The sequence below is a fragment of the Jaculus jaculus genome, chromosome 6 (assembly GCF_020740685.1).
Source record: "Jaculus jaculus isolate mJacJac1 chromosome 6, mJacJac1.mat.Y.cur, whole genome shotgun sequence".
Taxonomy (NCBI): Eukaryota; Metazoa; Chordata; class Mammalia; order Rodentia; family Dipodidae; genus Jaculus; species Jaculus jaculus.
The window spans coordinates 166,785,217-166,802,020 of record NC_059107.1 but is presented as its reverse complement, the minus strand read 5'-3'; the positions used below and the strand labels follow the sequence as shown (position 1 = coordinate 166,802,020).

The 16,804-nt window shown below is 42.2% G+C and overlaps 1 protein-coding gene across 10 annotated transcripts in view; it reads right to left on the bottom strand.

Annotated features, from left to right (window-relative positions):
* Ppp6r2 (protein phosphatase 6 regulatory subunit 2) overlaps window positions 1–16,804 on the bottom strand; it is a 124,896-nt gene that overhangs the window by 73,740 nt on the left and 34,352 nt on the right. For 7 of the 10 annotated variants that reach the window (XM_045151795.1, XM_045151792.1, XM_045151793.1 and 4 more), the window contains one exon: window positions 5,106–5,292. The exons of 1 other annotated variant lie outside the window; for it this stretch is intronic. In XM_045151795.1, the coding sequence (XP_045007730.1) occupies window positions 5,106–5,292 (187 nt within the window). Of the gene's footprint in view, window positions 1–5,105; window positions 5,293–6,006; window positions 6,028–16,804 lie in introns of those variants that run through there. 2 more of the 10 variants (XM_045151802.1, XM_045151800.1) reach the window with 2 other exon arrangements.

The following is a 16,804-nucleotide window of genomic DNA, read 5'->3' as shown; positions in this document are numbered from 1 at the left end:
CTACATTGAGATACCATCTCACTCCTGTCAGATTGGCCACCATCATGAAAACAAATGATCATAAATGTTGGCAGGGATGTGGAAAAAGAGGAACCTTTCTACACTGCTGGTGGGAATGCAATCTGGTCCAGCCATTGTGGAAATCAGTGTGGAGGTTCCTAAAACAGCTAAAGATTGATCTACCATATGACCCAGCTATAGCAGTCCTAGGCATATATCCAAAGGACTCATCTCATTTCCTTAGAAGTACGTGCTCAACCATGTTTATTGCTGCTCAATTTATAATAGCTGGGAAATGAAACCAGCCTAAATGTCCCTCAACTGATGAGTGGATAATGAAGATGTGGCACATTTATACAATGGAGTTCTACTCAGCGGTAAAGAAAAATGAAGTTATGAAATTTGCAGAAAAATGGATGGACCTGGAAAGGATTATACTAAGTGAGGTAACCCAGGCCCAGAAAGCCAAGCGCCACATGTTCTCCCTCATATGTGGATCCTAGCTACAGATGATTGGGCTTCTTCTGCGTGAGAATGAAAATACTTAGTAGCAGAGGCCAGTAAGCTAAAAAGGAGACATAAAGGGAAGAGAAATGAAGGGAGGAGGGTACTTAATAGGTTGATATTGTATATATGTAAGTACAATGATTGTGATGGGGAGGTAATATGATGGAGAATGGAATTTCAAAAGGGAAAGTGTCAGGGGGGGGGGGAGGGAGGGAATTACCATGGGATTTTTTTTTTATAATCATGGAAAATGCTAATAAAAATTAAAAATAAAAGTTTATCCTGGGCCGGGCATGGTGGCACAAGCCTTTAATCCCAGCACTTAGAAGACAGAGGTAGGAGGATCACCGTGAATTTGAGGCCACCCTGAGACTCCATAATGAATTCCAGTTCAGCCTGAGCCAGAGTGAGACCCTACCTCGAAAAACAAAAAATAAATAAATAAATAGAAGTTTATCCTGGGCTGAAGAGATCGCTTAGCTGCTTAGGTGCTTGCCTGCGAAGCCAAAGGACCTAGGTTCAACTCTCTAGGACCTACATAAGCCAGATGCACAAGGTGTTGCATGTGTATGGAGTTCATTTACAGCAGCTGAATATCCTGGTGCACCCATTCTCATCCCCCCACCCTCTCTCACTCTTTTTCAAATAAGTAAAATTAAAAAATATTGTCCCAGGGCTGGAGAGATGGCTTAGTGGTTAAGCACTTGCCTGTGAAGGCTAAGGACTCCAGTTTGAGGCTCAATTCCCTCTATGTAAGCCAGATGTACAAGGCAGCACATGTATCTGGAGTTCATTTGCAGTGGCTGGAGGCCCTGGTGTGCCCATGTTCTCTCTCACTCACTCTTTCTCTATCTGTAGCTCTCAAATAAATAAATAAATAAAACAATTTTTTAAAAAAAGTTTGTCCCAACAACTTGGAGCTGACTACAACATATACAAATACAAATACTAATTAATTAATAATACATTTAAAACTATTGGTCAAGCATAGTGGTGCATGCCTTTAATCTCAACACTAGGGAGGCTGAGGTAGGAGGTGAGTTTGAGGCCTGCCTGGAGCAACAGAGTGAGTTCCAGGTCAGGCTGGGCTACAGTGGGACTCTATCTCAAAAAAAAAAAGAAAGAAGAACTATCACAATACATATGAAATATTTCTGTGCCAATGTGTATACATTTAGAAAAATAAAGAATTTCCTGGGCTGGAGAGACAGCTCAGTGGTTAAGGTATTTGTCTGCAATGCTGAAGGAACTAATTTTGATACCCCAGTACCAACATAAAAACAAATGCACAAAATGGTGTATGCAGCTGGAGTTCATTTGCAGTCATTAGAGGCTTTGGTGCATCCATTTGTATTCGTTCTCTCTCTCCCTCCCTCCTTGCAAATAAAATCTTTTTTAATTTTTTTATAACAGAGAAAGAGAGAGAGAGAGAGAGAGAGAGAGAGAGAGAAATGGTGTGTCAGGGCTGCTAGCCATTGCAATTAAACTCCAGATACATGTACCACACTGTGCTCATGCATCACCTTGTGTGCATGTGTCACCTTGTGCATCTGGCTTATGTGGGTTCTAGGAAGTTGAACCTGGGTCCTTACACTATGTAGACAAGAGCCTTAACTGCTTTAATCCCAGCACTCAGGAGGCAAAGGTGGGAGGACTGCTGTGAGTTTGAAGCCGTCCTGAGACTACATAGTGAATTCCAGGTCAGCCTGAGCTAGAAACCCTACTTGGATAAACCGGGGGTGGGGGGGGAGGACTCAATCGTTGAAATATGAAGCTTCAATGAATCTATAGGATTTATTTATTTTTTAAAATATTTTATTATTTATTTATTTGACAGAGAAAGAGGGAGAGAGATAGAGACACAGACAGAGAATGGGCGCACCAGGGCCTCCAGCCACTGCAAATGAACTCCAGATATGTGCGCCCCCTTGTGTATCTGGCTAACGTGGGTCCTGGGGAACTGAACCTGGGTCCTTTGGCTTTGCAGGCAAATGCCTTAGGCACTAAGCCATCCCTCCAGCCCTGAATCTATAAGATTTATGTTCAGCCAACCAGCTAAGTCTCAAAGCCAACAAAAAGAAAAAGGGCTAGGAATGGAGCTCAGTGGGACATGTTCTGAGTTGAATCCCCAACTCCACAAAACAAAAATATACACAAACCAATTGAAATATCAATTGATAAAACAACTAAGACTCCATAACGAAAGGATGAAATATGCCAGACAGGGTTAGCCTATCATACCTGCAAGTCAAACCAAACACAGGGCAACTTTATAACTTGTACCATAAGAGTACTTTTTGTTTCTTTTACAATTTTTTTCTTTTTCTTTTATTTATTTACCTGAGAGAGAGAGAGGCATAAAGAGAGAAAGCGAAAATGCATATGCCAGGGCCTCCAGCCACTGCAAACAAACTCCAAACACATTGCCATCTTGTGAATCTGGCTTATATGGGTCCTGGGGAACTGAACTGAGGTCCTTTAGCTTTGCAGGCAAGCCATTTAATCGCTAAGCCATCCCTCCAGCCCCAAGTTTGTTTGTTTTTTTTTTTCTTATGAGGTAGGGTCTCACTCTAAGTACAGGCTGACCTGGAATTCACTATGTAGTCTCAGGGTAGCCTTGAACTCACAGTGATAGTCCTACCTCTGCCACCCAATTGCTAAGATTAAAGGCATGTGCCACCATGCCCGGCTTGTTTACAATTGCTTAAAACATCTTTTTTGTTGTTTGTTTTGTTTTTTGTTTTTTGTTTTTTGAGGTAGTGTCTCACTCTAGTCCAGGCTGACCTGGAAATCACTATGTAGTCTCAGGGTGGTCCTGAACTCACAGTGATCTTTCCACCTCTGGCCCCTGAGTGCTGGGACTAAAGGCATGCGCCACCATGCTCAGCTAAAACATTTTTATTTACTTATTTATTTGAGAGCGAGTAAGAGAGAAAGAGGCAGAGAAAGAGAGAGAATTTGGGTGGTTCAGGACCTCTAGCCATGTAAATGAACTCCAAATGCATGAGCCACCTTGTGCATCTGGCTTATGTCGGTCCTGGGAAATTGAACCAGAATCTTTGGCTTTGCATGCAAGTACCTTAATCACTTAAGCCATCTCTCCAATCTTCTTTTACAATTTTAAAGGATTGTAAAAAAGGATAGGAGGCAGAGATGATCTGTAGCCCATAAAATGCAAAAATTTTGCTATTTGGTCCTTGACAGAAAAAGACTGTTTTCCTTTGTAAGTAGCACCACAGGAATATAAATAGAAAAAAAGATCTCAATTCAAACAATTAACTTTGGGGCTGGAGAGATGGCTTAGGGGTTCAAGTACTTGCCTGTGAAGACTAAGGACCCAGGTTTGATTCCCCAGTACCCATATAAGTCAGATGCACAAGGTGGTACATGCATTTGGAATTCACTTGCAGTGGCTAGAGGCCCTGGCACACCCATTAGCCCCTTCAAATAAATAAATAACTTTTTCTTTTAGTTTTTTCGAGGTAGAGTCTCACTGTAGCTCAGGTTGACTTGGAATTCACTATGTAGTCTTAGGGTGGCCTTAAACTCACGGCGATCCTCCTACCTCTGCCTCCTGAGTGCTGGAATTAAAGGCATGCATCACTACACGAGGGGAAATTTTTAAAAATTAACTTTATAAAATATTTTAAGACCAGAGTGCATAGGCACACAAACATGCACACACATGGCATGGCTACTCTTCATTTATAGTATTTCAAAGCAGATGTGAGATGAGACAGTCTTCTGAGGTCCCTTGCAAATCTGAGATGTGGAATAACAAAAGATAATTCCCCTCTAAATGTTTACAACATGCCAGAGAATTTCCTGAAGAGAAAATGACCATTCTCAGGACTCAAGACATAGATACAAAATATTGGTTTGCTTGCTGAATAGATACTTGACTAATATTTTGGGAGTCTAATCATATTTAGTAACATTTAAAAGAAAAAGTCCTTATAATTTAGGAAACACAATGAAATATTGACAAAAGACATTATCTGATATCTGAGATATGTGTTGAAATTCAGTGGGGATGGGTTAGTGGAGTGACAAGATGGACCATGAACGTAGTAACAGGCAGAGGCTACCATTCGACCTCCCCTACCTATGTCCACAGGGTTGAGGGGTGAAGCCTACATCAGGTTGAACATAAGGCAGAAGGACCATGCTACAGCTGAAAGATAAATTCATAACAAATACCTAATGGTGGACATTATTTTTTGGTTGCGTTGAACAATAAGTAGTCTGGGGAGACACACACACACACACACACACACACACACACACACACACGTATCACCCACACAAAGCCCAAATCTGGAAAGGTAGACATTCAAGATTCCACCACAGGGCATATATATTCTAGGACTTAAAGTCAGGGCCTGATCTGAGAGCCTGCACACTACCCAGGGAGGGCAGAAAATGCTGCTTATCCCAGATATGACCACTTCTTTACTCAAGTTCAAATTAACATATTAGTCACCCTCAATGTTCCATGTGTGTTCTGTTAAGCAATCAAAATACTGTCCGATAGGTTAGTGACAGTTTCACAGTGTCAGTTGTGGTTGTCCTACACACCTCACTTTGCACATTTTTACCTGTTCAGTTTTCCTTGCAATGAGACTTCCAATGGTCTTGCTGAAAAAACTGGCAAGCAGAGGGTTGAGTGGAGGCTCCTGGTTCAGGAAGTCATACAGAAGGTTCAGCAGACTTTCATCTCCACCTAGTCTGTCGCTGATCTGTGGCACATCACAAGTCAGAAGCTCACAGGCTGTGTTTGGGTATCTAAAAGAGCACAGTCCAAGCACTGGTGATGAAATCAGACTTCTCCAACTCTCAGGAAACTGCTTAAGTAAAGTGCTTCTTAGGAAGCATTTCCATGTAACATGAGCAAAGTATGAAATATACCTTAGAACAGAATAAAGTGGATGCTACTCTGACTGAATACATGTTTTTCTTTTTTTCTTTTTTTCAATTGTTGTTTTGGTTTTTTTCAAGGTAGGGTCTCACTCTAGCCCAGGATGACCTGAACTCACTTGTAGTTCCAGGCTGGCCTTAAACTCACATCAATCCTCCTACCTCTGCCTCCTGAGTGCTAGGATTAAAGGTGTGCATCACCACGACCAACTGTGACTGATTTTTTAAAAATAGAGAATGGATGCAATTTGGCCAATGAATGGGTGCTCAAATGACTGATTTTTTTTTTACTAGAAGCTAAAAGTTGTTTTATAGGTTCCCTATACCCTACATTCTGATATTCTACATTTTCTGACTCTATTTTCATTCTGCAAATAATCTTTCCTTTCCCCCCATCTTTCTTTCTTTCTCTTTCAGGCAGGGTCTCGTGTAGCCCAGATTGGCCTCAAACTCACTATATAGCTAAAGATGACCTTGAGATCCTGATCCTTCTGTTTCTACCTTCCAAGTACTAGAACTACAGTAATGTCCCACTGTACCTGGATTAAATAACCTTTATTTACCGGTCATAGTGGTACACACCTTTAATCCCAGCACTCAGGAAGCAGTGGTAGGAGGATTGCCGTGAGTTTGAGGCCACCCTGAGACTCCACAGTGGATTCCAGGTCAGCTTGGGCTAGAGTAGTGAGACCCTACCTCAAAAAACCAAAAGAAAAAACAAAACTTTATTTTATGGTGTCTCTTCTCTCCAAACCTTCATACTTCTTGGCCATGTCTCTTCTCCTGCCTTACTATACCACTTCAATGAGGACAAACCCAAGATTACCTTTCCACTCTTCCCCAGGTCAGTATGTCTTCATATTAACAGATACAGATCCCCAACTGTCCTGGGCTGAAAAATATCATGTCTTCATCTTATGACACAATATCAGCTGTGAGACACTGTGCAAATAATTTACTACTAAGAAATATACCAGGAGCCGGGTGTGGTGGCACATGCCTTTAAACCCAGCACTCGGAAGGCAGAGGTAGGAGGATCACTGTGAGTTTAAGGCCACCCATAGTGAATTCCAGGTCAGTGTGAGATCCTTCCTCAAAATACCAAAAGGAAGAAAGGAAGGAAGGAAGGAAGGAAGGAAGGAAGGAAGGAAGGAAGGGAGGGAGGGAGGGAGATACTAGGCACAGTGACACACACCTTTAATACAAGTACTCTGGAGGCAGTGGTAGGAGGATCACTGTGAGGCCAGCCTGAGACTACATAGTATATTCAAGGTCAGCCTGGGCTAGAGCAAAACCCTACCTCAAAGAAATAAAACAAAAAAAGAAAGAATGAAAATATAGTCTTCACATCAAAATAAAAGAGAGACTTATTGAGATGGGGAGGGGATATGATGGAGAATGGAATTTCAAAGGGGAAAGTGGGGAGTGGGAGGATATTACCATGGGATATATTTTTTAAAATTTTTATTAGCATTTTCCATGAATATAAAAAAATATTACCATGGGATATTTTTTATAATCATGGAAAATGTTTTAAACAATTGAGAAAAAATAAAATAAGGGCTGGAGAGATGGCATAGCGGTTAAGCGCTTGCCTGTGAAGCCTAAGGACCCCGGTTCAAGGCTCGGTTCCCCAGGTCCCACGTTAGCCAGATGCACAAGGGGGCGCATGCGTCTGGAGTTCGTTTGCAGAGGCTGGAAGCCCTGGCGCGCCCATTCTCTCTCTCACTCTCTATCTGCCTCTTTCTCTCTCTGTCACTCTCAACTAATCAAATAAATAAATAAAAATCTTTAAAAAATAAAATAAAATAAAATAAGATTTAAAAATAAATAAATAAATCATTCCAGTTGAAAAAAAAGAAAATATAGTCTTCACATATACATATATACATACATACATATATATAAAATGAAGCCAGGTGTGCCATACACCCTTAACCTACCTCAAAAAAGGGGAAGGGGAGTTAGAGAGATGGCTCAGCAGTTTAGGCACTTACTTGCAAAGACAGATGGGCCTAGGTTTGATTCCCTGGCACCCATGTAAAGTCAGATGCATAAAATGGCACATGCATCTGGCATTCATTTGCAGTGGCAAGGGGACCTGCTGCACTCATTCTCCCTCCTTATAATGTTTTTTAAAATTTTTATTTATTTTATTATTTTAGAGGAAGCAGGAGACAGAGCCAGGCATGGTGGCACATGCCTTTAATCCCAGCACTTGGGAGGCAGAGGTAGGAGGATCACTGTGAGTTAGAGGCCACCCTGAGACTACATAGTGAATTCCAGGTTAGCCTGGGCTGCAGTGAGACTCTACCTTGAAAGAAAAAAAAAGAGGGGCTAGAGAGATGGCTTAGTGGTTAAGGCACTTGCCTGCAACAACTAAAGACCCAGGTTCAAGTCCTCAGAGCACACGTAAGCCAGATGCACAAGGGAGCACATGCATCTGGAGTTTGTTTGCAGTGGCTGGAGGCCCTGGCGGGCACATTCTCTCTCTCCCTCTCTCTACCTCTTTCTCTTTCTCTCAAATAAATAAATAAAAATAAGCTTTAAAAAAAAGAAATAAATATAAGCCAGATGTTGTGGTGTATGCCTTTAATCCCAGCACTCAGGAGGCAGAGGTAGGAGGATCACTGTGAGTTCAAGGCCCCTGAGACTACATAGTGAATTCTAGCTCAGCTTGATCTAGAATGAAACCCTACTTCAAAAAAAAAAAAAAAAGGAAGGAAGGAAGGAGGAAGGAAAACAGTCAGGCATGGTGGTGCACACCTTTTACTCCCAGCACTCAGGAGTATTGCACTCAAGATGACTGTCATGAGTTCAAGGCCATTCTGACACTAGGTCAGCCTGGTCTATAGTAAAAACAAAACCAAAAAGAAAGATAAATACAAGTATGTACAAATGCACTTTAAAAAATTATTTTTCGGGCTGGAGAGATGGCTTAGCAGTTAAGGTAATTGCAAAGCTAAAGGACCTCACAGTTCAATTCCCCAGCACCCATGTAAGCCAGATGCACAAGGCAGTACATGCATCTGGAGTTCATTTGTAGTGGCTAAAAACCCTGATGTGCCCATTCTCTCTCTTGCTCTTTAAAAAAAAAATTATTATTCCTGGTGTGATAGTGTACACTTTTTTTTTTTTTTTCTGAGGTAGGGTCTCACTCTAGGCCAGGCTGACCTAGAATTCACTATGGAGTCCCAGGGTGACCTCAAACTCATAACGATCCTCCCAGCTTCAGTGAACACCTTTAAATCTCAGTACTCAGGAGGCAGAGGTAGGACAGCCTGAGACTGCATAGTGAATTCCAGGTCAGCTTGGTCTAGAGCAAGACCCTACCTTGAACCTCCCCCCACCAACAAACACACATACACAATTTTTTTGCTTTTTGAGGCAGTATCTAGCTTGGCTCAGATTGACCTGAAACTCACTCTACATACAAGGCTAGTCTCAAACTAATGGCAATCCTCCTACCTTAGCCTCTCAAACACTGAAATGTACAGTTCATTTGTTGAAAATGACCACATACACTGGCACAGTGGCTCATGCCTTTTTAAAAAAAGATTTATTTTTATTTACTTATTAGAGACAGAGAAGGGAAGAAAGAGAGATAGAGGGAGAATGGGCACACCAGGACCTCTGGCCACTGCAAACCAACTCCAGACACATGTGCCACTATGTGCAACTGGCTTACGTGGGACATGGAGAATCGAACCTGGGTCCTTAGGCTTCGCAGGCGTGTGCCTTAACCACTAAGCCATCTCTCCAGCCACAGCTCATGCCTTTAATCTCAGCACTTAGGAGGCTAAAGTAGGAGGATTACAGTGAAACTGGTACCAGCCTGGGCTATAGAATGAATTCCAGATCAGCTTAGGCTAGACAGAGGGAAGAGGGAGAGAAGGAAAGAGGGAAAGAGAAAGAAAGAAAAAGAGAAGATAAAATAGCCATATATGAGCTGGAGAGATAGCTTAAAGTTAAGGCACTTACCTGCAAAGTCTAATGACCAGGGTTCATTTCCCAGTACCCATGTAAAGCCAGATGCACAAAGTGGCATATGCATCTGGAGTTCGTTTACTGTGCCAAGAAGCCCTGGCATGCCCATTATGTCTCTCCCTTTATAAATAAATAACCTTGATATGACTCAAAAGGCACCATGGTGCTGAGAAGTGACAGAGGAATGCTCAGCACTGCAATATCTCTATCACACCTTCCAAGACTCAGGGTCCATTGCAGAAGAGGTGGCAGAAAGAACCTAAGAGCCAAAGGAAGAGTAGGACTCCTTATAATGTGCTCCTCCAGACACAAAATGGCCTGGATATCCATGACCTCACAGTGCCTGACACTACCTACATAAAACCATCATAACTGGAGGAAAAGATGATGACATCAAAATAAAAGAGAGACCGATTGTGAGGTGGGAAGGGGGAGTGATGAAAAGTGGAGTTTCAAAGGAGAAAGTGGGGGGAGGGAGGGAATTTCCATTGGTTATTACTATAATTAGGGAAGTTGTCAATAAAAAAATTAATTAAAAAATAAATAAATTGGGCTGGAGAAATGGCTTAGCAGTTCAGGCATTTGCCTCTGAAGTCTAAGGACCCATGTTTGTTCTCCAGAACACACCTAAGCCAAATACACATGGTGGCACGTGTGTCTGGAGTTCATTTGCAGTGGCTAGCCGCACTGATAAGCCCATTCTCTCCCCATCTCTCTAAATAAATAAATAATAAAAATTAAAAATAAATAAATAAAACATTAAAATAACCACATACAAAATAATTGCTAGCCTGTTATACATAATCCCATGATATCACTATGCTCCATCTTTAGCATGTGGCAGATACAAGTAGAGGACAGGACAGCTCATGTCCCAGGACAGGACAGGCTCATCTCACTATACCTGACCAACAAACAAGGATGAGCACATGTGTTTAGTGCTCAAGATCAGAGTCCTCTTCAATAGTACTGGTAACAAGGCGGTGTTTTGCCCTTCATCTGAGTTTATCTAGGAGTGTGCCCCGGACCTTGCTGTCTGGAAACCAGTGAGAATATCTTGTCTGATAAAATGGGTTAGGGAAAGACTGTCCTCATGCCAAGCCAATCCCCTGCCAAGGTGATTCTCCTACCTCTGACTCCTGAGTACTGGGATTAATGCATTTTTTAAAATATTTTATTTATTTGAGAGAGAAAATGGGTAAGCCAGGGCTTCCAGCCAGTGCAAATGAACTCCAGATGCATGTGCCACCTTGTGCATCTGCCTTTACATGTGTTCTGGGTAGTTGAACCTGTAACTTTAGACTTTGCAGAAAAGTGCCTTAACCACTAAGCCATCACCCCAGCCCCACAAAATAAACTTTTAAAAAATATTTATTTTGGGCTGGAGAGATGGCTCAGTGGCTAAGCACTTGCCTGTGAAGCCTAAGGACCCTGGTTCCAGGCTCAATTCCCCAGGACCCACGTTAGCCAGATGCACAAGGGGCACACACATCTGGAGTTCATTTACAGTGGCTGGAGGCCCTGGCGCACCCATTCTCTCTCTCTCTGTTTCTGCCTCTTTCTCTCTCTGTCTGTCGCTCTCAACTAAATAAATAAAAATAAACAAAAAAAATTATTTGGGCTGGAGAGATGGCTTAGTGTTTAAGGCATTTGCCTGCAAAGCCAAAGGATCCCAGTTCAACTCTCCAGGACCCATGTAAGCCAGATGCACAAGGGGGTGCATGCATCTGGAGTTTGTTTGCAGTGGCTGGAAGCCCTGGCACACCCATTCTCTCTCTCTCTGCTTCTTTCTCTCAAATAAATAAATAAAATATATTAATAATATATATACATTTTTTTATTTGTTTATTTGAAACCGGGCATGGTAGTACACACCTTTAATCTCAGCACTTGGGAGGCAGAGGTAGGAGGACAGCCATGAGTTTGAGGCTACCCTGAGACTATGTAATGAATTCCAGGTCAGCCTGAGCTAAAGTGAGAACCTACCTTGAAAAACCAAAATAAATAAATAAATAATTTACTTGAGACAGAGAGAGGGGAGGGAAGGAAGGAAGGAGGGAGGGAGGGAGGGAGGGAGGGAGGGAGGGAAGATCTCCTGCTGCAGCAAATGAACTCCAGAAGCATATGCCACTTTGTGCATCTGCCTTTATATGGTTACTAAGAAACATGGCTGGAAGTTTTGCAAACAAGTGCCTTTAACCGCTAAACCATCTCTCCAGCCCACAAAATATTTTTTTAGCAAGTAAGATTTGAAAATTTTAAAATTTTATTTGTATGTATGCAAACATGCATGTGGAGGTCAGAGGAAAACCTTTGGGTTGGTCCTTACCTGTCCACATCATTTGAGGCAGGTTTTCTTGCTCTGCTTCTAGTTCTGCTATTCTTTGTTGGGCTACCCTCAAGCTTCAGGAAAGTTCTCCAGTCTCTGCCTCCCAACTAACCATCAACATCAGCATGCTGGAACTACAAAAGCCTACCATGACATTTTACCTGGGGTCTGGGGACTGAACTCTGGTACCTCAGCTTAGCAGTTAGCACTTTATTTACTGAATCATCACTCAGTCCAATAATTGAGTTAGTTTTTATCTTTTTTTTTTTAATAATTAAGGTATTTTGTTTTCCCAGGTAGTTGTTTTTTAATATTTTTATTTATTTATTTATTTGACAGAAAAAGAGGGAGAGAGAGAGAATGGGCGCGCCAGCCACTGCAGAGGAACTCCAGATGCAGGTACTAGGGAATCAAACCTGGGTCCTTTGGCTTTGCAGTTAAACACCTTAACTGCTAAGCCATCCCTCCAGCCCCAAGTAGTTGTTTTTTTACTTTTTAATTTTTTTGTTCATTTTTATTTATTTATTTATTTATTTGGGAGTGACAGAGAGAAAGAGGCAGATAGAGAGAGAGAATGGGCATGCCAGGGCCTCCAGCCACTGCAAACGAACTCCAGATGCGTGCGCCACCTTATGCATCTGGCTAACGTGGATTCCTGGAGAATTGAGCCTCAAACCCGGGTCCTTAGGCTTCACAGGCAAGTGCTTAACCGCTAAGCCACCTTTCCAGCCCAGTAGTTGTTTTTTTTTTTTTTTTAATTTGATGTATTTATTTGAGAGAAAAGGGGAGGAGGGGTAGAATGGATGTGCCAGGGCCTCTAGCCACTGTGAATGAGCTCCAGACACATGTGCCACTTGTGCATCTGGCTTTATATGTGGGTACTAGGGAATCAAACTCAGGTCCTTAGGCTTTACAGGCAAGCACCTTAATGGCAGAGCCATTTCTCCACCCTATCTCAACAAGTTTTGTTTTTTGTACATGTCTTTAATCTCAGCCCTTTGGAGGCAGAGGTAGGAGGATCACCATGAGTTCGAGGCCACCCTGAGACTACATAGTGAATTCCAGGTCAGCCTGGGCTAGAGTGAAGCTCACCTCAAAAATAAAATAAAAGGGCTGGAGAGATGGCTTCATTAAGCACTTGCCTATGAAGCCTAAGGACCCCAGTTCAAGGCTTGATTCCTAAGCACTCACATGAGGTAGCGTTTCACTCTAGCTCAGGCTGACCTGGAATTCACTCTGTAGTCTCAGGGTGACCTTAAACTCACAGCAGTTCTCCTACCTCTGCCACCTGAGTGCCAGGATTAAAGACATGTGCCACCATGCCCAGCTCTCACTCTAAAAAAAAAACTTTTGGGGGGCTGGAGAGATGGCTTAGTGGTTAAGATGCTTGCCTACAAGACAAAAGGACCAAGGTTTGATTCTCTAACTGGAAGTGAGAGTAGCATTAATATATGGGCATAAACATCAGTGTTTAAGTGGCAGGTTGGTGGGTATAACATATACATTTAGCTAGACAACTCTAGTAGTTTTCCCCCTAGAGCTTATTATCTCCCTAGGAATAGGCTTTTGACTAGGTTTTCAGTACCAGGCATGTACTCCCTCCCATGGAATGGACCTCCAGTCTAATCAGAGAGCAGTTGATTTCCCCCATAACAGACATGCTACTATTGCAGCACTAGTTGGCACATTTGGCCTGGCTGGCCAGCAGTAAGACCTGCAGGATCCCCTGCTGGTTAACACCATTGGTGACTTCTCTCCCAGAAGGCTGCATGCTGCATAACTATTTCCAGCATTCTGACAGCTAGTCAACAGGGGGGAGGTTTCCAGCTCAGTTCCAGCTTGATTGCTCAGTGACCTGCAGCCCAAACATAAGAAGTCTTCAGCAATAGGGTCTTACCATCTAGATATGGTGGGTAACTAAGAGCTTTGGCAATGGCCTATAATATTTTGAAGGTATCAAGGGCCTCCCTGAGCCTCACTCTTTCTTTTTTTCCTTCCCTTTCCCTTTCCCTTTCCTTTCCTTTCCTTATTTATTTACCTACTGTGGAAAAGATGATGTCCAGCCTCTACTTATGCCATGCTTTCCCTTGCCATCATGAAGCTTCCCTTCAAGACCATGAGCCATCAATTTATAATAGCTGGGAAATGGAACCAGCCTAAATGTCCCTCAACTGATGAGTGGATAATGAAGATGTGGCACATTTATACAATGGAGTTCTACTCAGTGGTAAAGAAAAATGAAGTTATAAAATTTGCAGAAAAATGGATGGACCTGGAAAGGATTATACTAAGTGAGGTAACCCAGGCCCAGAAAGCCAAGCGCCACATGTTCTCTCTCATATGTGGATCCTACCTACAGATGACTGGGCTTCTGCATGAGAATGAAAATACTTAGTAGGAGAGGCCAGTAAGTTAAAAAGGAGACATAAAGGGAAGAGAAAGGAAGGGAGGTGGGTACTTAATAGGTTGATATTGTATATATGTAAGTACAATGATTAAGATGGGGAGGTAATATAATGTAGAATGGAATTTCAAAGGGGAAAGTGTCAGGGGGGAGGAAGGGAATTACCATGGGATTTTTTTTATAATCATGGAAAATGTTAATAAAAATTTAAAAATTAAAAAAAAAAAGACTATGAGCCAAAATAAAAAACTTTTCTACCATTAGCTGCTTTTGGTTAGGTGCTTTATCACAGCAACAAGATAACTGCAACAACAGTATACCCAGGAATAAAACCTGGGAGCCTTTTATAAAAATACATGAGAGCTGGCAGAGGTAGTATAAGATTATAGTTCTAGCATCTGGGCTGAGGCAAAAGACTCATTTGAGCCCAGGAGTATGAGACTAACCTGGGTAACATGGCAAGAACCTTGTGTCGGGGCAGGGGTGGGGGTATGGAAATCTGAGAATAAGAAAGAATTAATGGGCTGGAGAAATGGCTCAGCAGTTAAGGTGCTTGCCTATGATGCCTAAGGACCCAAGTGCAAATGCCCAGAACCCATGTAAGCCAGGTTCACATGGAGGCTCATGCATCTGGAATTTGTTTGCAGTGACTGGAGGCCCTGGCGTGCCCTTTCTCTCCCTCTCCCTCTTTCTCTGTCAAATAAATAAATAAATAAAAATATTTTTTAAAAATGATAATGATTATGATATAGAAATTTCAAATATCAGGGTTGGAGAAATGGCTTAGCATTTAGGGTACTTGCCTGAAAAGCCAAAGGACCCAGGTTCAATTCCCCAGGACCCATGTAAGCCAGATTAACAAAGTGGCATATGCATTGGAGTTTGTCTGCAAGAGGCTGGAGGCCCTGGTGCACCCATTTTTTTTCCTTTCTCTCTCAAATAAATAAATAAAAATAAATTATTTTTAATTAAAAACATAAAAGCTACATACTTTATTTATTTGCTAGAGAAGGAAAGAAGTGGATAGAGAAAGAGAGGAAATTGGTGTGCCAGGGTCTCTAGCCACTGCAAATGAACTCCAGATGTATGCACCACCTTGTGCATCTAGCTTTACATGGGTACTGGGGAATCAAACCCAGGTCCTTATGCTTTGCAGGCAAGTGTCTTATCCACTGTGAAATCTCTCCAGCCCAAAAGCTGCACACTTTAAATCTTTGCACTTGGGATGCTGTAGTAGGAAGAATGAGTTAGAGACCAGCCTGGGCTACAAAGCAACTGTCTTAATTAAAAAAAATTGTTTTGAAAGCCAGTTATGGCGATGCACACCTTTAATCCTAGCACTCAGGAGGCAGAGGTAGGAGGATCATCATGAGGGGGGTAAGCCAGGCTTATGGGGCCATCTCCCTGGGACTTGTCATGTTCTTTGGGGCCTGGAATCAGCAGGCTCCTGCCAAGGGAGCCCTGCTGGAGATTTATGCTGTCATGTAGTATCGGGTGATGTACGTCTATGTGTAATATGTTGGCTACTTGGATCTTGAAATTTAGAATCATTTCACAGAATTATCACTATTTGTTGTAAAGAGGAAATGAGCTAGAAGCAGTCTAGTCTTATGTTCTTGTCTTGTTACCATTTAAGATAGATATGTAATTTTTCAAATCACTGTTGGTGCCTAATCACTTAAGTTATTAATTTATTCTGTTTTTTAAAAAAAACTTTGTACCATGTATTTATCTTGTGCGGTCTGGGGTGGGGTGGGAAACATGTTCACGTGGGTCATGTTTTTGCTGTCGTGATAAATGGTACAGGCCTGGAGCTTGCAGGTCCCTTTTTACTGTGGTATAGGAACAGGACAATAAAGTCCTTTAGCAATGAAAAAAAAAAAAAAAAAAGCCGGTTATGGTGATGCACGCCTTTAATCCCAGCACTCAGGAGGCAGAGGTAGGAGGATCATCATGAGTTCAAGGCCACCCTGTGACTACATAGTGAATTCCAGATCAGCCTGAGCTAGAGTGAGACCCTACCTCAAAAGACAAAAAAAAAAAAAAAAAAAAAAAAAAAAAAGCTCTTGGTTGCCCACCAGAACTAGATGGTAAAACCCTATTCTCAAAGACCACATGTTTTGGCTGCAGGTTACTGCAGCTAGAGCTGAAATGAAAGACTCCTCATGTGGCAGTTTGAATAGATGGCCCTTAATATATTCAGTGTTTTATTAGTTTGCATCTGCAGCCACCTGGCTGGAGGTGGTGTCACTGGGCAGATCTTAAGGTGTGTTTGTGTGTGGGGGGGTTTGAGATTTCAATCTGAAGAAGTGTGTTGTGCTGTGTGGCTTTTAGGCTTGTGCTTCTCTTTCTCTGCTTGGACCTGTAAAGCTGCTTCTGCCATTATGGATCTTCCCCTGTGTCTGTAAACATCAATAAATATCCCTTCCTCCATAATTGTGCCTAGTCTGGAAGTTCACCTAGTTTTAATTCCGCAGGACCCACATAAGCCAGACACACAAGGTGGCACATGTATCTAGAGTTCGTTTGCACTGGTGGGAAGCCCTGGCACTCCCATAGTTTCTCTCTCTGTCTGCCTCTCTATCTCTCTCAAATAAATAAAGAATAAATAAATAAAAATTTTAAGCAATAAAGTAAGGGGCTGGGGAGATGACTTAGCA